The 26,100-nt window shown below is 35.0% G+C and overlaps 1 protein-coding gene across 1 annotated transcript in view; it reads left to right on the forward strand.

Moving 5' to 3' along the window:
* Positions 1–26,100, forward strand: part of RASA2 (RAS p21 protein activator 2) — an 84,614-nt gene that overhangs the window by 42,831 nt on the left and 15,683 nt on the right. The window contains exons 6-17 of the mRNA XM_046676762.1: positions 127–199; positions 3,464–3,540; positions 4,505–4,606; positions 12,079–12,235; positions 12,559–12,707; positions 13,353–13,467; positions 13,900–13,974; positions 14,680–14,803; positions 17,118–17,224; positions 21,468–21,551; positions 21,963–22,040; positions 25,621–25,694. Coding sequence (XP_046532718.1) covers positions 127–199; positions 3,464–3,540; positions 4,505–4,606; positions 12,079–12,235; positions 12,559–12,707; positions 13,353–13,467; positions 13,900–13,974; positions 14,680–14,803; positions 17,118–17,224; positions 21,468–21,551; positions 21,963–22,040; positions 25,621–25,694 — 1,215 coding nt within the window. The remainder of the gene's footprint in view (positions 1–126; positions 200–3,463; positions 3,541–4,504; positions 4,607–12,078; positions 12,236–12,558; positions 12,708–13,352; positions 13,468–13,899; positions 13,975–14,679; positions 14,804–17,117; positions 17,225–21,467; positions 21,552–21,962; positions 22,041–25,620; positions 25,695–26,100) is intronic.

The following is a 26,100-nucleotide window of genomic DNA, read 5'->3' on the forward strand; positions in this document are numbered from 1 at the left end:
AACCACAGTCTTCCCTGAGTCATCTTAACAGTTAAACAGAGGTCAGGCTCCCTGGTTGGAAATAGCATGTTTTATAATTGTGTGCTATTAAGTTCTACAAGGTAAAACTCTACCACATTGGAACAGGAATGACCAAAAGAAGACAAAAGTAAAGAAGAAAACAAGCAATCCGCAGTTTAATGAAATCTTTTATTTTGAGGTAACTTTTTGTTTTATATAAATGTTAACATTGATTATTTAGTATTGAATGCTGGTTGACTTCTCTTTTCAAACCATGGCCATAGTAATCATTTTATCGACTAACGTAGCTAAGCATTTCTCTCTATGAGAGCTCTCTAACGTAACTAAGCAGTAGCACCATGGTGTAATGCAGTAGAGGCCCGATATATAAAACAAATAAAGGCAGAACTCTGATTGGTTTGGGGTTGGGGAGGTTTAGGGCCACATCCACTCCCCAGTCATCCTCAGTATCACCCCCTCCTCCATATCCCACTCCTTATCCAAACCCCCACCTCACACAGAGTGGCCACAGGACTCTTCTGCAGAGTGCTGTTTGAAAACCACTAGTGAAGTAAGTGTGCTGTCCCGTGGTAGATCGAAGTTCTAGTCTCACTTGACTTTGGACAAATCACTAAATGTGAGACTGAAGTGTCTTATCTTGTGAAAGCATAATTCTGTAAGAGAAAACAGTAGCAGCCCTACCTAAGTCATGGAGTTTTTATGAGACCCAAGTGTGAGAATGCTTTGAGACTGTAAAGTACTATATGATTAAGTCCTTGTTAGTAAATTCTTTTTAGCTAATTCACTCCATGGACACGTGCTTATTTTCATAGAGATCTTCAGCTGCCTTGAAGTTGCTGCAATTAGAGTGCCTTGGAGTTCTTTACTGTGGAGCATTTGTTAAATAAATCCTTTTTCATATTATTTGAAAGCTACAGGAAAAAAAGTGAAACTCTATTCTGAAAGATTGTGTTCTAACCATAGAACGTATTGCAATTGAAATTAACATGTATAGAAGATTTGGAAAAAAGTTACATTTTGTGTTTTTTCTTTTGTGTTTTTCTTGATATTTCAAAGTGGAGAGCGTAAGGGCACATCTAGCCATGACTGATTACTGTGCTTTAATAAAGGAACACAGGTTGAAGAAAATGCCAAAACTGAAGTAGAAAAAATTGTGGGGGTATGAGGCAAGGGAGAAAGAAAAACAAAAGAAAATGTAGCAGTGTGAGACGTTTCCATTTCCTGGCTAAGGACTTAGTTCAGTTGTCCTACATTGTTAATGTCTATTACGTCTAGTCTGGAGATAACAAAGAAGGGACAACTTGCAGCAAGCAGATGGCCCTTTGAAACTCAAGGCCCAACCTGCTTGCTATATGCAAGCATACCTATTAGGCCTTGAAACATTCAGAAGGCCTTTAATTGAGCTGATTATCAGGATAAGGTTCAACCTCTGTCCTCTCGCTAGAGCAAGATGCAAAGTGCCCACATGCCCACATACACACAGCAGTAAAATGCAGCTGGATACCAGAGAGGTCAGATGCGCTCTGCTCCAGCTGAGTTGAGTCAGAGGAAGGAGAGTATTAGAGAGAAGGAGCATCTTGAGCAGAGAGGTAGAGACAGATAAGCAGAAAGTTATGTCCAAAGAATAGCAAGTAGTGGTTTAACTGAAAGATTGTGTAAGGGAATAATGAGAACTAAGCTTAGAAAGATGAAAGAGGACAAACTGATGGAAGGCCTTGAATTCCTGGCTGAGGTGCTTAAATATTAGCCATTGAATGTTACTGGGCCTGAAAGTGGTGAGAGTCATGACGCAGTTTTTTGGGAAGAATTAACCATGATCTGTGGGGCAGATGGCTAAGAGAGAAAACAGAGATCAAGAGAGACTTTGTAGTTTAGGTGTTAATAAAAAAATGGAGGGATGTCTGATCCAAGAGAGTCATGGAAATAGAGAGGAAGGGCCCGGTGAGAAAGAAACTGCAAAGGGCAAGATGACGAATTGGTTATTGAACAAAAGACAAAGGAGGAGTTAAGTGTTGTCCTCATGGTTTTAAATCTGGAAAAATAGAAAAGTTAAGAAGAAGGAAAACTTAAGTGATTCAGTTTGGGGCATAATGAGCTTAAGGTCTGATGTGTAAAATCCTCCAATAGACAGTTCGTTACTGAAAGTTAAGATGATGGTGGTTGTAGGTAAAGACTCAAGATCCGCTTACCGAGAGTCAGGAAAGTCCAGGTGTACAATAAGGGAGAAAAATGAAGAAGCTCAGTTCTGCCAGTTACTAGGTATTCAGCTTTGAGATGTCTCTTAATTTCTGTACTTCAGCTTCCTCATTTTCGAAGCAAGGATAATAAATCTAGCCCTGCCTGCTCAGAGCAGCATTCTGATGAACAAAGGAGATAATGGATGTGAAAGCACTTTGTAAACTGTGCAGCACTGTGCAACTCTTAGAGCAAAATAAAAGAGAGCCTTGGAGAAAACCCACATTTTTAGGTTCTGAGGAAGAAGAGGTACCAGAGGAAGAAGCAAAGAGAGCAGAAGGTTGCCAGGATAATGCCTGGGTAAATTCAAAGAAAAGAGGATCTCTGGAAAAGGAGGTATAATTGTATGATAACTCGTTCAGATAGAGGGGTCAAGGAAGGTGAGAACTAAGAATTCATCATCAGACTTGGTGATTAAGAAAGGGGTTTTAGGAGGGTGATCTGTGAGGAAGCCAGATTATAAAGAGTTACTGTAGTGCGTGGGTGGTGAGGAAGTGGAGGCTGTAAGTATGGATTACAGTTTTGAGATATTTGTCTGTGAAAGGAAAGAGATAGGAAGACCATAATTTAAGGGGAGAATTTTTCTTAAACTTGAGTGAGGTGAACAAGCTTGTAAAGAAAGCTGTAATTAAAATAGAGCAAACACTTACTGCATACTTCCTGCGTACTGTGTGTGGGTGGAGTAGTCTTAGAAAAGAGGAGGGTCATCTCATCCTCTTGTTCAGAGGAGGAGGAGAAACTCATCAGGTAGAAGGGCCTTAGTGGGAATGGACACGTTCAGGTTGATGGTAATTGAGGAAGTTCCTGCCAATGGCCTTGATATTTTCAGTAAAAATGTGAGAAGGAAGTGGCAGAGTGGCATTGGTATCTTGAGAAATGTGGGAAAGTCTTCCAACAGTTCTTAGCATGTGCAGCTTCACTGAAATAGAACTCTTTACTCTTTGAGTCACCAACAGATTACATATGAGCCAGAGAAGCTAATGTGGCTATGTACTGAGTTGATAAGGAAGGGCATTTTGATGTTTCTACACCACCTTATTCTTACTTCCATAGCTATTTTTGTATAGCTTTGTGTAAAACATTCCCTAGGCATTTTCCTGTTTATAATAAACACAATTGAACATTTTAGGGATGATAACTTTTTAGGTTCACGTAGGAAAAAGATATTAAAAAATTTTTTTCTTTTACTAATATATTTTGTTTACAGGTAACCAGATCCAGTAGTTACACCAGAAAGTCACAGTTCCAGGTAGAAGAGGAGGACATTGAAAAGCTAGAAATTAGGTACGTGTCTTGGGGTTTTACAGAATTGCTTTTTTCTGTGCCAAAAGAAGTCCTAAATTTAACTGAAAAAAGTGAACCAAGCTTAATAGAATTCTCTTTTGCAAGTTGGTTGATGAAACTTAGAGGAGCATGCATCTAATTTAAATCCAAATTATCTTTTCCCCAAAATCTGATTTCTTTGCAGAAATAGTCAAGGTGTATTTATTTTATAAACAACGATGACCTAATTTTCACCTATTTTATATTTTTAATTTTTCCCAAATTTAATTACTCCTTAAATTTCTGAATCATAATAGATGCAAAGAATATGTAGAGAAATAATTATATATTAGCCAATTTAGAAATAATTTTTTTATTCTTCTTAACATATCTGCTGTCTAACAGAAATTTCAGTGAGGTAAGAAGTCTTGTAAGATAATTCAACAGGTGCGTGTGTTTGAAGTTTGCTGTTTCCTAGGTCGTAAATATCTATGCCGTTTGGGAGGGGAAAGTTTTATAAATGCATGAATAGGTGTGGTGTTAACAGTGTGTTCATCTAAAGGGTGTATTAATCACATGTTTGGAATGATCAGGTAATATATTTTTTCTAAATCACCTATCTTACTTAACTGGTTCTAATTGAGAAAGAAACACTAGTCTTGTGTTGGTTTCTTTTCTCAAATTCAACAAAGTAACTTCTGTAGTCCTTATTGCTACAGTTATAAAGCTTACATTTTGAAACTAAGAAACTTAAGTACTTTCTTTTAGATATTTAAAATAGTTACTTTCTATGCTTATAGATAAAAGCTACTGCAGTATTTTGCTTTCTTTGTTTAGATAGTGAGGTATATACAATGCTAACATCTCACTTTTAAGCATGTAAAATTAATGCTATAATATAAATCAAAGTAATTTGAAGCTGTTTGGTGACGTGCATTCTCTTAAACATAGTTTGCAAAAAATAAAACCAGTTTAAAATTTTCAGGATCGACTTGTGGAACAATGGAAACCTGGTCCAAGATGTTTTCTTAGGTGAGATTAAGGTTCCTGTGAATGTGTTAAGAAATGATTCTTCTCATCAAGCCTGGTAAGAAGACAAAAATTCTAGTGAACTCTATAGTAGGTCATCCCTTTTGATAGACTGTATATGCAGATAAATATGCACATTTGTATATATAAAAGTATGCTTACCATAAGCATATTTTAAATTTGTAATGGAATAAGCCAAAAGTCGTAAACATTAATTGATTTGGTCATTAATTTATTGTTGCAGAAATATAAGTACATTGATAGTTTTATGACTTGACCTCTGGTACTGAGATGAAGGAACTGAATTGTCTAGGAAATTTTTCTGTTCAAAAACTAAATCATAATTCTAAGGAGAAAATGAAAAACATAAAACATTGCATAAGAGTTACCCGTGTGAAAGATGCTTGGTCGCAAATCAATGTCTGCAGTTCAGAAGCTTTATTAATGGTCATGGGAACCTTGAATGTTTGAAAGCAAAGGGTTTATTGGAGGGAATCACCTGTTTATGGGATCTAACCAGTGATTTTCTTTCACCATGCCCCATTGAAATGTTCTGTGGAAGGATGGCCCTGATGTTATTTTCTAAATGTCTAGGGTCTAGATGTTTTTGAGCTGATTCAGTTAATACACTTTTCAGGAACTTTTGGTGGCTCAATAATGGTTACAGTATTATTTTACCTTTTCATGACTCTAATAGTGACATTAAACTGGAATTGCATTAAATTTAATGTTCAGACGTTAAATTGATGTTAGGTTCCTTAGCAAAGTCAATGTGGAACTACCATTTTTCTGTCTCCAGCACCTACAAGCATGTGTATCCTACCCCGTCCAACAGGTTGCCCAGCAGCCCTCATGCTAGACTTGGGTTCCAACTGAGTATAAAAGGACAGACCTTTCTCATGTGCCTTTTAAGTCCCACTTTTTAATTTTTTTAATTTTTCATTTTATTTATTTATTTATTTTTAAAGATTGACACCTGAGCTAACAACTGTTGCCAGTCTTTTTTTTTTTTTCCTGCTTTTTCTCCCCGAATCCCCCCAGTACATAGTTGTGTATTTTCGTTGTGAGTCCTTCTAGTTGTGGCATGTGGGATGCTGCCTCACCGTGGCCTGATGAGCGATGCCATGTCCATGCCCAGGATCCGAACCAGCGAAACCCTGGGCCGCTGAAGTGGAGCGCACGAACTTAACCACTTGGCCACGGGGCCGGCCCCCTGAGTCCCACTTTTTTTTTTTTTTTTTTTAGATTTTTTTATTTTTTTCCTTTTTCTCCCCAAAGCCCCCCGGTACATAGTTGTATATTCTTCGTTGTGGGTCCTTCTAGTTGTGGCATGTGGGACGCTGCCTCAGCATGGTCTGACGAGCAGTGCCATGTCCGCGCCCAGGATTCGAACCAACGAAACACTGGGCCGCCTGCAGCGGAGCGCGCGAACTTAACCACTCGGCCACGGGGCCAACCCTGAGTCCCACTTTTTAGACCTCAGTTTCCATTGCCTGGAAGAGGAGTTGAAACTGAGTGTTCAGATGTTTCTTCCTGTGGGCACCAATCTCTTTTGACTTAAAAGAGCCTGCCTTTCCTGATTGGCTGGCAGACATTCTTCATTTTGGACTCTGTTGTTCTTGAGAGGTTATCCGTTATAGACTGATTTTGAGACTCTCAAAATTTTTATTTTGTTTTTACCTCTTACTAATGCAGATCTAAGATCTATTGGTCTTTATAGAGGCATTTTTTATAATTTCTAAAGCGCATCCACAGTGGGGGGAAAATTTTAACTTAGTCACTGAAAAGTTGATGAACATTCGAGGCTTGTCACACTCCCCCGCTGCACCCCTACACATCTTCCACCTTCCATAAAGTAGCGTACATTTTAAAATGAAAATTTCTGAACTCAGTTTGTCAAGTCTTTAAAATTACATGCCATGCTGCTCAGTACAGAATAAAAAGTGAGTTGGTATGCCTCCCAGGGCCCCTCAGAGTGAACTTGGAATGTGCCACGTAGTTTATATTTTAAGTAAGACTTGTCTCCAGACAGGCCCTCCAAATTTGGCAAAACTTTGTCCAGCTGCCTTGGCAGGATGTAAGAACAGTAACAAACAGAAATTAATTTTATTCCTATGGATTTCTTTTATACGAATAGTATTTTAAAAGATTTTAGAGTAACTGGCCAAAAGTATAAGTGCTAAAATTTATACAGCATGAAATAGAAACATCTAATTCATTTATACCTCCATAGATGTAAGGAAGTATAAAAATGTGAGTGCCATTTCCTTTTAAGTCAGAAATTAAACTCTTAGCCTTCTTTGTCAATTGTAGAGCTGTAGTGTCCCCTGGTGGGATTGATGGTAACTGCGTGGAAACAAATATAGCAAAATAAAGCAAGAAAAGCTGTATTTACCTTCAGGATTTCAAGCGTATTCTTTCTAATCTTGATGTTAGGAAAGAGGATAATTATGAGTAATGTAATCCGACTGCTTGAAAAGCTTCAGTTTGCTTTCCTTTGCATATAAGGCCCACTTAGTATTTGTCTATTATAGTCTTCCTGAAAACTGATTTTTGCTGATTCCAATTTAATTTTATTCTCAGATTATAACATGATTCAGTCATTTACCCACTTCTTTCTCAGCTGTTCAGTTCCTTAGTAATGATGCGTGTTCTTTATTCTGAAACGTCTGTCAAATGCTAGGATTAACTTGTTAATGTTGACATTAGGTAGTTTTAACTTTAACCTATGTAGATAATAGAATTTTATTTGGTTCTTTGAATAGGTCATACACTCTTATGGTTCAAAGTTCACAAGGTAAAAATTGATCTCCTGCTGCTGTTCCCCAGCTAATCAGTTTCCCTCTTCTGAGGCAGCTACTGTTTTGAATCTCTGGAAATATTTTATGTATATCCAGACAAATACATATATATTCTTCTTTCCCCTTCTTTACATAAATGGGCACGTACTGTATCCTGCTCTGCACCTTGGTTTTTTCACTTAGCAATTCAGTAGAACTTCAGTAAATATTTGTTGACTCTTGATTGGTTAAGAGCATAAACTCTAGAACCAGACTGCTTTGGTTCAAATCCCATCTCTGTCACTAACTACCTGTGTGACCTAGGACAAGTTACTCCACCTGTTTGCCCTTGCTTTCTTTGGGTATAAAATGGGGATAATACAGATAGCACCTGCCTCCCAAACTCGTTAGAGGGTGGAAGAGTAAGCCACAGGTGCTGTGATCATGGGTATAACCCATGCTGTCACCATTACAGTTATTGCTGCTGTCATCACCATTATGCCACAGCAATACATATAGAATTTCTGCATCCCTTTTTTTGCACCTGTATTCCATTGATTGGAATGTTATAGATAAAGAGAACCTTAGAGATAATCTAGTTCAGTCTCATTTCATGCGTTATCTCAGTGTCAGAGAACTTCATGTGTACAAAACCTTTGTATGATTATACAAATTGGTACAACAATTTCCCCCAAATGATCCAGAATGTAAAAATAGACACTAAGAAAAGAAAATAGATATGAACATCTTTTCATGTTGAAATTTTTAATTTTGAAAGTAAGGTTCAAATAGTAAATGAAACAAACGGTTGGGGTTTTTTCTAACATAAGCACTTTGTACAGTTTTACAACCAGATTCATATTTTACTTCAGATGAGTTGGTTTTCTAGTTTGTTAATTTTGGCATCTATCTTTAATCTCCTTTCTTTATTAAAAATCCATTGATGATGGTTATCTTTATGGAACCAGCAGTAGAGCTGCCCCTGAACAGTTATTTTCCAGCTTATGTAGCAGTACGAGCAAATCATTGTAGTTTTTACCTGCCTACCCCAATTTCAATCATATGGACCTTGTGGTTAAAAACTTTCAAATGATGATTTTTTTTTCTATTAAGGGGCTGTCAAAACTACTGACTGTTGAGAGCATAAGGATTGCTTTTTTGCCTCTCTAATTGCGAATGAAAAAAATAGATGTAGAGCAACTGAATGCCACTTTCAGTAATCATTTCTCTATATTTCTTGTTTCTTATTCTTTCAAACTCAAACACTTCATTCAAAAACTGAGGAAAATATATTTGAGATTTTTTTTCTTTTGCATCCCTAGACCTTAGGCATGCCAGACATCCTTATTTAACAAATCTTGAGGTTTTTCTCTTTAGCTCTAATTCATACAAGAATACAGTTCACAAGGGATCCAATTCTAATTCCTACAAGATTGTTTAATTCACAAGGGATCATTCAGGTGGTTTAAATTGAGCCTTTTGTAACAGTGTTTTAAAATAACACTCACATTTATGTAGTTATGTAAATAACTAACGGCATTATCTATAGTTATTTATATACTTAAGTGGTAACAGTTATATGTATATAAATTTACATGATGTTTATTGTGTACCAGGCACTCTTCTAAATGCTTTACTTATATAACCTCCTTAGAGTTGTTGTAAAGAATAAATCAGTTAGATACTATTACTACCCTTTATTTAACAGATAAGGAAACAAGCACAGAGAAATTAAGCACTTTGCCCAAGGTCACACAGCTGGGATTTGGACTAGACTCTCTGACTCCAAAGTTTGTGCTTTTAACCAATGTACTACGATAAATTTGTTCTTTGGTGTAAATATTTTTGAATATGTTTAAAACTCAAAAATATTCTCTGTTTTAAGCTGTCGGCAAAGATTCAAATGCTCTTGCTTATAAAATTTTATTAAAAATAAAAAATGGTCCCTACTCACTCAAAACATGGTCTTTTCAAGGAATGGGTAGGACAATAACATATTTTGAAATTTTGTGTTTTTTTCAAGTAGACACAGTTGAGATATTTTGTCCATAGGGATTTCTTACCCTTCCAAAGAAACCAGAGACAAGCTTGAAAAGTGTGGCTTTTAGAGTATGGGGGCATTGTTTGAGATGGATCGGTGTAGTCTCAGGGAGGCAGAACCAGATTGGAACTGTAATATGAGTAATTTTATTCTACCATATATGGAAAACACTAGTTAAAATAGAAGGAGAATATTAGAATGATAAAAAAGGATCCCAAAGAGACACCCTGGGTTTGTACTGCCTATTCAAGCACAATCAAGGTGGGAGAGGATTCTGCTCTAGAAGCATTTCTGTTTCCTTGGCAGAACCGTTGTCTTAGCTGAGAGATTCTTAAGACTACTCAAGTCTTTGTGTTGTGTCTCTGTACTCACCACAGCACCGTCTGATCATTTGGCTTTCCAAGTAGCTTACCAACAGGTTAAAAACGTATTAATCAAACAAATTTTAAAAATTGTATTAACAGGTAAAATAAATGTATTAGTTGAAGTGAGGGATACAGATGAAACATTCTGGGAAATGGTGATTATTGTTGAAGCCAAGGGTTAAGTGCATCAGGGCATAGTGAGGGTGTTCGTTATTAATATCATTCTTCTCCCTACTTTTGTGAATGAACATTTCCATAATAAAACGTATCGATTCCAAGAAGTGCAGGTGTCTTTGCCACTTGACTGTTGTGTTTCTTTTAATAAATTGAGTAATTGGCCTTCTATTTAAAAATATCAGTCTTTGCTCAGTCATTGCAAATCAAGTTCACCTTTAGATGTGCCGATAAAACTAGGTATCTGAATTTGCAAGACTACAGGACATACACCAGATTTTGGGAAATTAACCAAAGAGATGCCCTTGTCAGGATGCTTGATGATCAGCCAGCTACACTTCCCTTAAAGCTACTTCACCTTTGTTAATAGGCTTATTTGCAAATATTTCCTTAGGCAAATCTTTAAATCATTATTTCTCAAATCAGAGAGTGAAAATTCTGAAGGTTGAAAGATATGAATTCCTCTTTTTCAGAGTGATATAATTTCTGTATAATTTCTTCTCCCTGTTGTGTTATTACCATCCCCTCATCTTTTAAATTTTGCTTGGTTAATTCTCTAGTTCTTTTTTATGTCTTTAGTCATATCTTTCTCAAAGCTGATAAATACTTTATTAAACCCTCCTCCATTCTATTTTTAAACAAGCTAGTCTGTTAGAGGAGGCCATAGGTGATAAATATCAAAACTATACTTTATAAAAAGCATTCCAACTAATAAGTGAAGGAGGAGATAGAGTTATAATATTATCACTTTGTAACCTGTGAAGATTAATAACTCTAGGCAGTAATCATCAGTGACTCCTAGTATCATGAAAGAGAAACAATCAGACATGAGTGCTTTTTGGTGTAAGTACACAAGACTACCAATGAAATGTTCTTGCCAAAATATCAAATCTGGATCTAACCAAGCCTCTGCATCTAACTACCAGTATACTACAGGAAATATAGAGAGGGCAAAGGAACACATATGTTAAATGACATCATGGAGACAGAGAGAGAGTTAACACAATCCCAAATGTGGGAAATTCTATGGGATTTCCTAGGGAGTAGAGGGAATCTGTAGATTAAAAGAACTTTAAGCTATCAACCAGTTACAATCTATGGATGTTGGATTTGAACAAACTGTAGAAAACTGTTTATGATAAGTTTGGGAGAATTTGAATACTGACTGGATAATGATGATTTTTTTCAAGTTTTATATATGTATACAGTTATAGTTGTATATACTGAAATATTTATAGATGAAATTGTAAGACATCTTGAAATTGCTTTAAAGTAATGCAGGAGTAAGGTGGGAGGAGTGAGTGGAGGTGTGGCTGAAACAAGAATAGCCTTGAGTTGATAATTATTGAAGCTAGGTGACGGATACATGAATGTTCAGTATACTGCTCTCTTTACTTCTGTATGTGTTTCTAAATTTCCATGATAAACAGTATTACAAAATAACTATTAGATTTAGGATTCTGGCCCTACAAAGATTTCTTAACATTTCTTTCCTTGGCTATTTAAAGCTGTCTTTTATATATATTATATATATATATATATATAATATATATATAAAAATATATAAAAATATATATATAACAGATACATTGGCCTTTTACTTACTTGAAAAAATTCATGTAAATCTGATTCTTGCAACTAAAGACATTTTCAGTATAGTTACACTGTTACTCTTTTACTAATATAAAAATCTATTTATAAACCTTTAATCACTAACTTTTTAAAACATAAGTTCAAAGTTTTACATATAGGATTTACTTTAAAACAAGATCACTTATGCCTTCTTATAGTATGTCTTATCTATTTCAACTAAATGTGTCTTAAATTTAGTTGGTAAAAAGTTATTTTTGATAATACGTTGAATCTTATTTTACTTTTTAGTTTTTTCTAAATCTGCAAGCCAAACTCTTATTCACCCTCTTTGAGATCTTAATTTTTGTATTATCTATACTTTTTGTTTCCCAGATAAAAATCTATTTATAGCTTTCTAGTTCAGTATACCACCAATATTAAGCCTCTGAAGATTAATAGCCTGCTACTTATGAAGTGTCCTAACCTTAAACATCATTGACTTTTTGGGTTTAGTTTTGTTATAGTTTAGCTGTTTGTTTACCTCATTGGCTTGGATGTTCATTACCATCACATGGAATTGATTGTGTTTTTGCTTTAGGTACTTGCTACAACCAAGAGACAATGGAAACAAGTCATCTAAAACTGATGACCTGGGGTCTCTTCGATTAAATATATGTTATACAGAAGACTATGTGCTTCCTTCAGAGTATTATGGTCCTTTGAAAACTTTGCTGCTAAAATCACCAGATGTTCAGGTACTTTAAAAGTCTTAAGTGTATGATTTAATATAAAAAGGCTAAAATAATTCTGTAAATGATAAGGAAAAGATTTCAGAGTATAAAGTTTTATAAAAACAGTTAAATATATATATGTATACTTAATTTATCTGAACCACAGTACTGTGATTTCAGTATGTGCTCCAAATTTCATCTCTGATAAAAATTTAGAAAATCAAATACTATTCTATACAATGGTTATCATTAATGAAGATATTTGAATTACTTGTACAGGCTAGTGATTGAACATTTGGTCATGTTTCCTTGATTTTATGCTTGTTGTCTACCTTTCTCTATTCTAGCCGATATCTGCCTCAGCTGCTTACATTCTGGGTGAAATATGTCGAGATAAGAATGATGCTGTTTTGCCCCTTGTACGACTGCTGCTGCACCATGACAGACTTGTTCCTTTTGCCACTGCGGTGGCTGAGTTGGACTTGAAGGATACACAGTAAGAGTTATATTAAATGTTACTTATGCATTGTGGACAATGGAACTCAGTTTACCAATTTGTTTTTGTAATTTTGGTTCTTTTGTATTGATCAGCCTTTCTGTAGGATAGTCTGAAAAGAACTGCTTAGCAAGTAATAAAAGGCAGTTAAGTTAGCAAACAGTATCCACCAATAGTAAACAAGTAATGAAAGGATTTTTTTTTACCCAGCAGCAAAATTTCCTATTACTAAATCTTTTTTTCTTATTGTAATGATTTAAATGTCACAAATAAAAGGTTATTTTTTCCTCTTCCATTATCTGTCACCCTTATATGCATGTGTGACATTATAAAAAGCAGTCAGAAGACTTTTGTTCTTGTTATAGTCCAACACTGTTTTATACACACACACACACACACACACACTCACACTCCCTACACTTTTTTAGTTCATAAATATGGTTTACTATTTTTTTTAACTTATTTTCTTATATTTTCGGTAAGTAGTTTTGTTAAGTTTGAAAATCCTAATGGCTGCAACTTTTTGAATGGATGGTAAAAATTACTAAAATTGTATTTATGACCAAAGTCAAGTATCTCATATTATTGATTTCACAGCCTCTGTTCACTACACTTGATTTCACTTTATTTCTATTTGTTTTTCAGAGATGCAAACACAATTTTTAGAGGAAACTCCTTGGCTACCCGATGTCTGGATGAGATGATGAAAATAGTGGGAGGGCACTACCTGAAAGTAACATTAAAACCTATTTTAGATGAGGTACAGAATATGTCTCTGATGATAATAGTTTGTGTGGCCTTATGGTAACATCTCTTTCATCAGGTGATCTATGGATGGGAATGACATATCTGTTCATGTATTACTGAAAAAATAAGGCTGAACACTTGTGAAATAAAATAAATGATTTTCTTTTCTATCAGTGGATTTTTACTCAAAGGGCACATTTTAGTCTAATCAACATAATTGTTTCTTTGTTATGGGATTTCTGTTTTAGCTAGAGTTTTAAATATATGAGAAATATTTTTTGATATAGTTCTTTGGGAGTATTCATTATCTCTGGATGGGGCTTTTAAACTTTGTTGCAGTTTTAATTTTTATAATTAACTGTATTATCAGAAAAATAATAGTTATTTTTATTTTGCCAAATTATTTAGAAAAGAACATTAAATGAAAAATTAACATATTTTCCAGATATGTGAATCCTCGAAATCCTGTGAAATTGATCCTATTAAATTGAAAGAGGGAGATAATGTAGAAAATAACAAGGTAAGTCCTTGTTTTCTTCATAGCTGCATTAAAATTGGCCTTAATGATATACCTATCTCCCACCTGTGTTGTAGTGATGTTATGTAGAGGGAAGCAATGCTTTTTATTCTTTACAATAATGCCCATACTATTAGCAGCATTTCCTATGTCTAATTTTTAGAATGTTGTTATTTCCTCATTTGGTTTCATTTTATTTTTGTTCTTGACTGTCTTTTTTTGGCTCTAGTAACAAGAATGGAGTAAGGGTATATCTAGTTGCACCCCACATTCTGGCCATTCCTTTGGGGTCAAACTTATCAGGCCAAGTGGCACAATGACTGGGTTAACCAATACTTTTAAATGCCTCTGGGAAAACAATGATTGTGTTAGAGTCACAAGTTTTCAGTGCAGTAGACAACAGTGCCACAGTGTCCATGTGCCTGCGTATCTGAGTTATTTCCCTTTGGATCATTTTATTCTTGGCTTCTTCTTGGGAAATTTATTCCATACATTCACTTCTTATACCTAGCTAGTCTAAATCTAATTTATTAAATGAGGTCAGAATGTAAATTGTCCTTTAACTGAATGAGTTTAGAGAAGGAAAGCAGAGCTTTAGAATACTAGATAGTGACTGCCTTTTTTGCAGTCATTGCATTTTTTCCCATAAAGGCTAATGAAGATGTGTAAAAGTCAAAATCTTGATGTTTACCTTTTAAAATCCTACAGGAGAATCTACGCTACTATGTAGACAAGTTATTCAGCACAATTGTAAAGTCAAGTATGAGCTGCCCCACTGTAATGTGCGATATCTTCTATTCTCTAAGGCAAATGGCTACTCAGAGATTTCCTAGTAAGTGCTTTGTTTTACTAAAACATGCCATTTCTCATTCTATATTTGATTTTTTTTTGTAGATTTATTGTGGATTTGGTTTATGTGAAGTGTTTAAGGTTTATTGGTAGTCTTCTTTAGTTTTTCAAAGTAGTTCTAGCTTTTTTATGAAAATTCTGATTTAATTTTCTTGTAATCTGAAAGCATTTTCTGGTTTTCTTTCAATATGGTGGCAACTTTTTACAAAGAGCAAATCAAAATCACCATTATTTTTAAGAAAGGCAAAAATTTAGAACTATATAACATTATATAAGTAAACATTTATACCAGGTGCTTATGAGATTGTTAAATATAATAAACAAAAACACCTTTGTTATTTGTACCAACTACCTTTTCCACTTGCATGCATTCAAATAGTGATAATTTTTAGTTCTGTACAACTGACTAGATTTGACAGTTTGAGAATGCTAAGGTTTTTTTGGTGAGAGATTTTTACAGAAATGATTTTAGACATTAGAAACATCTCTGTTGCGATATACATAGAGTTTTGAGGTACATATATCAATAACTGGCATGCTTTAATTTTGTAAGAGCAGCTGTGTCAAGGCTTTGCTTAGAAACATTTCATAAAATTAAGAGTTGCTATCTCTGTTGTCAGTACTTGGAATTATTCTAATTTTATGCATCTCTGATAAGTAATAAACTTGCTGTAGCTATTTTTCCAGATCTGCCTGTAATAGGGGGGCGGGTGAGGAGGCAATGCAGCTACTTAAATTACCAGTGTTACCCAGCTATGTGAAACTATGTATTTATTTCTGTAACCATCTGAAGAGATTTTGTTATTTTATCACGTTCTTTTAAGTGTGTATATGCGTATGCACATACACGTGTGTATAGCTGTCTGCCTCTCCACAAAATTTTTCCTGTGCTAAAGTGGTGGGACTGAGTTGTCCACCTAACATGTAGATAAATTCAGACCTAGATGTCTCTGCTAAGTATAGTAAAGACATAAACAATTAACTTCAAATAAGTAGACTAAATCTAGTCTTTGTAACAAGGATAAGGGGAGCAGAGACATCAACATATGGAAAGATGAAATGCTGACTGAAATTGTATTTTAAAATAGTGAGTTAGATCGTAATAACCACATTACGTCCCTAATGACTGAACAGGCACAGTGCTAGCCTACAGTCTCTCCTGCTCTCATCTGCCTGCTGCCACGTGAGGGGGGTACTGCTCCCCTCAGGTAGATAATGAAACTGAGGTTTAGAGAAGTTAAGTAACTTTCCCAAGGTCTGTGACATGACCAGCAGGTGAGAAGCGTCTCCAACCTGGGCCTGGCCCCTTCCAAAGCTTGCTGCTAATCGCTGTACTCTACACTACCCAGTGATCTTGGCCTTACGCATGCATTCACTGTTGAATTCTTGTTTATGTAAATGATCTAAAACACATTTTATGATTTTTTTTTAATAAATGCAAACGTATCTCCCTAACTATTTTATGTTGGCTTAAATATTGATATGTCTTCATATCCTTAGTAGACTACAGTAGTGATAGTTTTGTTGTCATAAAATATTTTCATATTTTCTAGTTTGTTCTTACTAGCGTGGGAAGATGGGTGGGGAGGAGGGAGGAGGCAATAAGTGGGAAGCAAGTGTGTTTAAAGAACTACAAAGTAATTGACTTGTTGATGACTATCTATTGAGTGACTTAAGAGTTAAAACTCAAACCAAATCCAGACATTCTCTTACCACCTGCTTCTCTACCATCTGATTGTTGGGTTAGGTGTTGACTCCAGGCAAAATGAAAGCTTAGGGAAATGATAAGAGCCAAAAGTTAGCTTGAGTTCATCTGTATTTTTATATGGAATATTGATAGCTTTTTTAAAGGTGTGTAGCCTTTGTATTATCAAGAGTTTTTAGGGGAAAATTGAAACACTACCCTAAAACTGAAAACAATCTCCTGTCCTAGTCTTGAGGGATTCAATATTACCACTAGGTAGTGCTAGATACCGCTTTCATGTTTGTTGTAATTTCACGAGTCTCTTCTTTGAGATGAGGAAAGAGGTATTTTTCCAAATTAAAATTTTTCTGAAGACATAGCTCTTTGCCTTTCATTTTCTTTATTATTTCTTTCAGATTTCTTTAGTCACAGGATTTTTTTCCTTTAATTTAGTCATAATCATTACTATCATTTCATCAAGTCAATCCTTACTAGGCAAATAATATTGATCTCCTATTTAGTTTACATGTTTTTTCAGTACTTTTTACTTTGTCATCTTTGTTTTTTAATTCAGTGTTTTTGTGCATGACATTTCACCATTTTTTTCCTGCAGATGACCCTCATGTTCAGTATTCTGCCGTGAGCAGCTTTGTATTTCTTCGTTTCTTTGCTGTAGCCGTAGTATCACCTCATACTTTTCATTTGCGACCTCATCATCCAGTAAGTGTTGTTCTCAAAGCTTTATTCCATTTTTATTTATTTTTGTTTAAAATGAAGAAAAGATAAAGAAGCCAAATTCACTTACCTATATTTTCTTAAAACTGATACTTAAATTTACTGGGCATTTTTCTTGGCCATTTCAGTCTTTCAGAGAAGGCTGAAAGTTGAATTTTTTTTGCTGTTAAAAGATACTACACAAGAGTAATAAAATGTTGATAATTGTTGAAGTTTGGTGATGAATACAAAGAGAATTCAGTGTATTTACCCTCTGCTGTTGTGTATGTTTGTAAATTTCTATAGTCCAAAGATTGTCTTTTTTTCATTAGTTCTAGGTTTAATCTGGCAGATATTTTTAAATCTCACAGAAATTTGAAGAGGCTCATTTCTGAAAGATGTAGAAACTTTTAATTGGAGCATAATTTGTTTGGTAGCTCTATATTTTTATTTTTTATTCACCTGAGATGATACTTTAAATATATAAAATATAAAACTTTTTTAAAGCATATAATCTTTTTGTTCTGAAGTCCTATTTAATTACTTAAATCTGAACCTACACTGCGTGGATTTATATGTTTCTTAACATTTTAAAACTGCTTACATTTGCTATGTTTCTGTTTCCTTTTCATACAATATATTTTGCTGATTCTTTAATCTTTTCTGTTCCAAATATTTTATAACCTTATATAATTGCTTTTGTTGCTGATTTGTGTAACAAATAATAATAACCAACTTTATTTAGTGCTTACTTTGTCCTAGGCCTTGTTTTAAGTACTTTATGTTTTAACTTACTTAGTCCTCCCAGTAACCCTGTGAGGTAGATTCTGTTATCATCCCCACAATTCAATAACTTCTCCATAGTCACAACTAATAAATTATGATTTGAGCTCCTTCAGTTTGGACTGGATTAAATCAGAATTCTGACTCAGTCTTCCCAATCTGTGCGCTTCCCCCTGTTCCTTCAGCCTCTTAGGCAGTCAGGTGTTGGAGCCCCTGTATGTTTTGCACACTGTGCTCAGCACTGAGGCGCCCTGATGAGAAAGATGGTCCCTGCCCTTGGGAAACTCACTGACTGATAGAGTATAGGGAAGACGCATGGGTTTTGGAGTTAAGCTGGGCTCTGAAGGCCACTCCTCCTCTTGACAGTTGTATGACATTGCCTCTTATTTAACTTTGCAAATGGGATAGAATCATGCTGCGGTGGCAGCAACACATCCTTGACAGAGGACAAACAGTCTGAGTAGCTGCAGCAGAGAGTGGACCAGTGTCCTTTTGTTCACAGGGCTGTCTTTTCTGTGGCTGTGTTACTGAAGCTGTACTGAACTCTGGTAGCAGCATTCTGGACATAAACAGAGCTCCTGCCTCTGAGCTTGTGACCCTGCCTTGAATTCAGACTTGGATTTGCATATTCCTGTAACAGATGTTGCAATAAAGTCCTTCTAACCACAAACTCTGTATTTTAGGTCACTTTTCTGATCAGTATGCCGGAAGGGCTGCTTTATACTGTCATTGAACTTTATTATTTGCTTTTAAGTATAACTTTATCCCTTCTTTTTAAGAACTTTTCATTCTAATTGGGAAAATAGAGCAAATACATAAGATACGTAATCTAAAACTACCTATGTAAATCTGAAACTAGCACCTGATTAGTATTAAGTAAGGAGGATAGACAATTCATACTACACAAATTGAGAGCAAGGAATGATCCCTGGGACCTGGGGGTGCTGACATTGTCAAGACCAGTATTGAAAGTTACAGTGTGATTGGGGAGAAGAACTGGTTAAAAGTTGTTAGGTTTTACATTTAGAAGTTCTTTGAATTTTGAGAAGCCAGTTTTAGTAGAGTAGAAGAGAAGAAAATCAGATTGCAGAAAATTAAAGAATAAATAGATGAATGTAGTTTTTCCTGGGAAATATATCAAAAGTGATCTTGCTCTACTGCTAAAAGACACAGGCAAATTCAAGCATGTACACGTGTGTGTACATACACGAATGAATAATTTTTTTTACAAAACACTCATTTTAAAATGTGGGTTTGTTAACATTGACATGGTTAGACCACTCTTTGGAGAAGTTTCGTGGTGGGGAAGAAAAAAGAGCTGAACCATCCTTCTCATCACATCGCCTATTCTCTCATTGGTGGCTCCTTTCAAAACTCAGCCAGGGCAGACCTCTCTAGCCCTTCACTCTGGGTTAGTGTCTCTCATGTGTGCCTGTAGCACCCTGTGGCTCTATCTGTCATGGCATTTGTCGTACTGTTTTATAGTCATCTGTTTATAGTCTCTGCATGTGGACTGTCAATACCTTAAGGCAAGGGCTGAATCTTTTTCAAGTTTGTGCATCCCAAGCACATGGCACGCTTTCTAGGACAAGTAGATGCTCAGTAAATGTTTGTTAAGTGAAAGATGGTAGCTCAGAGAGGGAGCCTATCAAATGGTGAGTCTTTTCCAAAATGGGAAAACCTATATATGGTTTAGATAGGGGAGAACAGACTAACAGAAATGGAGAAATTGAAGAGAGAACGGGGCTTACTGATACCAGATCAGTATCCTGGAGGATTCAGAAAGAGTGTCTTTAAAAGAAAAAGTGATGGAGTAAACTTTGGGAAAAAGAACAGTTCTTCCTTTGAAATATTATGGTGAGCCATGTGAAATTGTTTTGTTTTTTATAGATCAAAAGTAGTCAAATAACAGTAATATCATATAGTTCAACCTAATATAAGGAAAAAAGGGTAGGGTATGTTGTTTTGAGGTGAGAAATTCAACAGTTCAGTTGAATTTACTAAATGGTAAATAGCATCTGCTATATGCCAGTGCCAGGTTCTGTACTAGGTGCTGATATCTAAAGTACTGGACGTCTGTGAAAAATTATGATGGCAGATGGTGGCAGGGGAAAAATTTATAACAGCTTATATGTAGAGTAACACCAGTGAATCAAGAGTAGCTAAATGACATGACTGTCAAATAGTAGTGAGGGCCGTGTTGATGTAAACAGATCTCTGATATGCAGAAATTATATAAAATATGCTTTGTTCCCTTCTTCTAATTCAGGGAAATAATAACCTAAAACACTGATTTTAAAACCAGATTTGAACAGGGAAGTCTTGGTGAAATTCAGTTCAAATTTAGTTTATTAGCACATTGTTAAGTTTTATATTCTTCAAAGGCAGAGAATTGTGGGGACTTTTTATACGTATAATGGAATCCTGGATGTTCTAGCTAAAATATTTCTGGATAACCTTAATTAAGTTGTATAACTGTTTCATAAGTATATCATAATGATCATATCCCAGATATTCCTTCTTTTCCATATTACCTTACATTCTGGTCATCTCTTCCGCTTCACATTCACTGCCTATTTTCAATGCGGAGATACTAAAATATTAAGGAATATCAACCAAAAACTAAACTAAAGCATTTCTCTATCTAAATTTCCTTAAGTATGTCTTTGATGGAAGATTTTGTTTTTTTGAATTCCCAAAACAAAGAAAAATGTTCTATATAGTGATAGGGAAATTGGTTATACAGGTTTATGGATTGGTGAAAACTCATCAGGCTATATCTACACTTAAAATCTGTTCATTTCACTGTATGTAAATTATAACTCAATAAAAAAAGGAAGGAGCAAGGTGTTTAGTCAATTTTATTTGTATTTACTTCTTTCTGGTAGACAGGCCTGAAAAACACCTTGGATAATAGACCCAAGTAGTTACCTTACGCTAAGATGCTAAGATCCTACCATGAACTGGGTGACTTCTTATTTCCTAGGTTGAATTTAGGTCTTTGCTTCCATGGTGAAAAGAATTGATTGCAGAAGCTATATAAATTATTGAATATGCTTAGAGGTAGGTTGAGTACAGAAAATTTGAAAACTGCCATTTTAGGTTAGAAGGTATAAGCCACTGACATTTCAAAAGTGAATACAATTTGTTGGGTAATTCAAGCTGCCATACTATACAAAACAATATGTATAATGTTAATTGAATTATGGCTTTCAAAAGTAATGCATCATTAAATATAATTACTTTGGGAGGAATTGTCAATCATATATGGCTTTTTTAGTGTCTTAATTCTTTAGTGAGTTGTGCCCATCCTTAGCTAGATTTTAACTATGTTGGTGGTTTGAATGAACATTTTTGAACCACTGTTTTAGAGCAATGTAGCCCATTCATTCTAGTCTACTTTTTATACAAATTCTATTTCTTAAAAACTTAACAGGAGTTTTGTGTGTTCTTTTACATTCTTTAGGATGCACAGACAATTAGAACATTGACTCTTATCTCAAAAACCATTCAAACTTTGGGAAGCTGGGGGAGTCTGTCCAAAAGCAAGGTAAGTCTTCACATCTTTGGCCTTGTTTTCATACTTTTAAATGTTGTTATGCCCTATGATCCCTTCTTCCTCCTTCACTCCCTTCTAAATTAAAAGCAAAGCAAAGCAAAAATATATAGATACAAATGCAATAGCTGTCTTTTAGATAGATGTTATGTCTTAGTCACTTGTTAAAGAAGACAGTTTCATTGAAACTAATATATCTAAGAGGGGGAGATGCAAGAACCTTCTATTTGTTCCTACCATAGTCATCTAACAACTGTTGAAAGAAATCTTCAGCTCCAAGCCCTATAACTCTCTTGAAAAATATTTTTGAATCCTTTTAAGCCTTAATTGTCAGCTTAAAAACACAGCCCATTATGTTCCTAGTTCTCTACTTAACATATATAAATCCTGTGTTTTTTTTCTTAGTCAAGTTTCAAAGAGTCATTCATGTGTGAGTTTTTCAAAATGTTTCAAGAAGAAGGATATATTATAGCAGTTAAAAAGGTATGATTGTTTTACTCTGGAAATATTAACATTTCTTATCATATAGCATTGGGCAAATAACATTTCTTGTTATTCCTATGAGTCAATCCCAAGTTTAAAAAAATTATAATGTTTAAACTGTCCATCAAATATAAAAAGGCTATCTTTTTCTTCCTTTCTCCTCCCATACAAAACTGTGGGTTTTTAAGCTGTGAAAATACCTTTTAGTATTTATTTAAATGCCTTTTAGTGTTTAGAGTAAAACTCATTTAGATGAGTTTTATCAACAGCTCCGGTTACCAGTGTCTTAGTAACACAAATTACAAATATCTAGAGTTAGGGTTTCTTAACAGCAGCACTCTTGACAATTTGGTTGGATAATTCTTGTTGAGGGGCTGTCTTGTGCATTGTGTGTTTAGCAGCATCTCCTGGCCTCTACCAATTGGCATGCCCCCGGTTTTGACAACCAAAAATGTCTCTAAACATTGCCAAATGTCCCTTAAGGGATAAAATTGCCTCTCTGACTGAGAACCTCTGGTCTAGGAGTAAAGGCTTAATATGGTGCCTGATGTATAGTGGGCACTTAATTGCCGTAGTAAAAAATATATGAATTATTGCACATTTTATAAACAATATAAGTTTATCGTAGTAACCTGAGGAGAGTTACTATAAATTAAAATGTATAAAAACCTACAGTATATTCTATCCTAACATGGGGCCTACAACATACAAAACTTGCTGTACTTAGAAGTTGAGAATGTTTGGAAAGAATTTCTGATTTCTTGAGTCTTTAGTTCTGAATCATCCTAAACAAAATGCAGCATTATTGTAAAACCCTAAAAATTTCTAAAGAAAAGTTGTTTTGAAGTACATCTAAACTTGGCTTGAAGAAAGTACTGTATCTTATCTTCACAGTTCTAACTTAATGAATGCAAATTAGCCAGGCCAAATTTTAAACATTTCATTCAATTTCTGTAGTATAATTTACAGTTGATATCCAAGAGTATATTTTGTTGAAATATATGTTTGTACTTTTAAAATTCTTACAGGAACTCAGTAAATAAAAATCATTTAAAAAATTAAAGTCCGTTGGAATTTTTTCATCTAGAATAGTGCAAGTTCAACCAAAATTTTTTTAAGCAACCACTGAAGGCTTTTGAGGAGGAAATCTTTCAAAAGAATAGGCAAAGGAAAAGCTGCCCTTTTATTTTTAGGACATTGTTGAAACATTTGTGGGATAGCGTAGGCAGACTTTTGTTGGCAAGATTCTGATGTACTGTCTTTTGTTTTAGGGTTGTTTTTCTGTTTTTTTACGACCTAGGCTATGGTAGCATCTGATTTTTTCCCCCTGATATAATCAGAATATGTAGAGTTGGTAATGTCAGTGGGGGAAGTATTTAAGGGTGCCAACAGTTTAGTCTGCTCCTGATCTGCCCTGAGTCACCCACTCACATCCTGATGTGAGATGCAGCATAGTGCATCTCCTGTCTCAGATTTGGTTCTAGACTCCTAAACTAGCATAGGATATTTTGCCCTAATATGAGAGAGGTTTTTAAAAGATTATTTACTAACTAAATCTGGATATGTGCAGTGCTAGAAATTGCGGAAGCTTATGAACCCCAATTTCTCATTTCGTACTGGTGTTCTCGCTAGTGGCATTGACCCCTGCTCCAAAGCAAAATAGATTATAATTCTAAATCTTGTACTATTCCCACAGAGTTTAGGAACAGTAACCTGGATAGGTCTATAAACAGAGTGACCATATAACGTAGCATCCAAACTTGGACACTTTAAAGAGTGGAAAGGAATACTTTTGGTTATGTTGGAAGCACAATTGTAGACAGGGACAGCCCTGAGCAAACTGAGACCTATATTCACCCTACCTACAGTCCATCTTAATTATTGTTTTCTTTAACTTTATATAACTGTATTTACCCTACAGTTCCTTGTAAATATAACAAATAAATAATGTAATAATTATCATTAATAAATAAGAAATATTTGTCAAAGAAATAAATCAGTGCCTTCAGGCAAATACTAAGAAATGAAATATTCAAATAAGTCTGTTATACTCCATTAGTGGATGGTCCATCTGTGAGAACTGAAGATGTGAGAAGACACTTCTTTAATTCCCTTGGATACTTGTTCTATATGACCCACATATAATGTGAAAGAAACTCTGTTCTTGTTCTTTCACTTACCAAATAAACTAGAAGTAAACGTTCCTTCCAGCAAACTAGAAGTAAATGTTCCACTGGAAAACCCCACAAGTGTTGGTTCTGGTGGGCAATCTATAGCCAGTCTTAGGAAAAAATGGCTTCGTCCACAAATTCTACTTCATATTAGGGCACTGGTGCCTCAATATCATTTTTATTGGCATGTACTTGGTTTTTGTTTTTTTAAGTCCTGAGTGGGACAACATAGAAAAGTAAAAAAAGAAACACCAAGAACTAAACAAATAGTTCATTTATGGGGCAAAATAGGATTCCTCTCTAAGAACAAGAGTTGTTCCTCAAACTACTATTTTCCCTTTCCCATGAAGAGACAGCCACATGCCAGGAAGCTTTTGACCAGGCAAGGTAGCATATTCATGAAACTAAATACTCTTCACTGGGTGGCTTGCCATTGCTAGAGATGGGTATTCTATATTTTCTTGAGCCACCACATTCCCACATTCTCCAAAGTAAGTTTATAAGTGGTGATTAGGTTTCCAGATTATTCTAGAGAACCCAATTACACGTCAGTCATAACTGTGAAATACTGTCTCTTAAGGCTGAAGTCAATTATAAATAATAGAAGTCAGCAAACTATTTTCTGCAAAAGGCCAGTAAGTAAATATGTTAGGCTATGCTGGCCACATAAGGGCTCTGCCACATATTCTTCTGCATTTTAATTTTTGTTTTTATAACGCTTTAAAAATGTAAAACTGTTCTTAGCTCATGGGCCTTACAAAAGCAGGCTTCAGGTTGAATTTGGCCCACAGAGCCATAGTTTGGTGATCCCTGACCTATAATATAGATTCCAAATCCTATATCCAAAATCTTTGGGACAAGAAGTATTTCAGAATTCAGTTTTTCAGAGTTTTGAAAGATAATAGGTATATGCCATGTACTATATAATACCCCCCAGTGAGGCCTGGAGTAGCACCCTGTAATCAAACACATTAATGTTTATGTAGCACAGTGTGTGAATATTCACAGTAAATGGGATAAATACAGACTATAAATAGCCTTACACCAGTTCAGGTTAAGTTATACCCCCAAATGAGTTTACTGCAAATCAAAAACAAAGCAAAAAAACTCTGTGTATTCAGAGCTTTATAGATTTCAGAATTGCAGGTAAGGGATTGTGGATTGAATTATTTCTACAGGGAAATACAGTCTGGGTTTTAATAAACTTTTAAAAATAAGCTTTTTGGAATCCCTGTCGTGTGTAAATTAGGGACTTCCTCTACAAATAAGTATGTGTTTTGCCTTACAAATTACAATTTTGTGTATTCCTTAATAATGAAGAACTTTGTGATATTATCAACATTTAACATAAACTGATTTTATGATGTACCTTATCACAAAGTATAATATTTGCCCATTTTTCCATTTAGTTCTTGGATGAAATTTCATCTACTGAAACTAAAGAGTCCAGTGGTACGAGTGAGCCTGTGCACCTGAAAGAAGGGTAAATTTAATGAAATTAGACAGTGAAGTCGTGTTTCAGTATAGAGGTTAAGTAGCTCAAAGAGCATGGGTCTGGCAGTGAGGAATCTGGGTTTTTGTTCTGTGCTGGAACTGCCTAAGTACATCAGTCAGGTAAGTCACCTCCCTATCCTATAAACTTTGCTACAAGGCAGGACTCCTTGTCCATACTGTCCTAGAGGTGTTTTATAAATGTAATGAGATTATGAATATTAGAGTACTTTGAAAAAGTAACAACACTATTCAGTGTTAAAGTAGTGTTATCCTTAGAAGGTAAAGGGGAACATCACTCATTTGGCCCTTTCAATCCTGGATAGCACAGTTATAAGTATTAAATTAATTAAAGATTTTATCCCCTCAGTGTGGCCAAAATAAATGCAAAAGTTTTA

The sequence above is a fragment of the Equus quagga genome, chromosome 1 (genome assembly GCF_021613505.1).
Source record: "Equus quagga isolate Etosha38 chromosome 1, UCLA_HA_Equagga_1.0, whole genome shotgun sequence".
Lineage (NCBI taxonomy): Eukaryota > Metazoa > Chordata > Mammalia > Perissodactyla > Equidae > Equus > Equus quagga.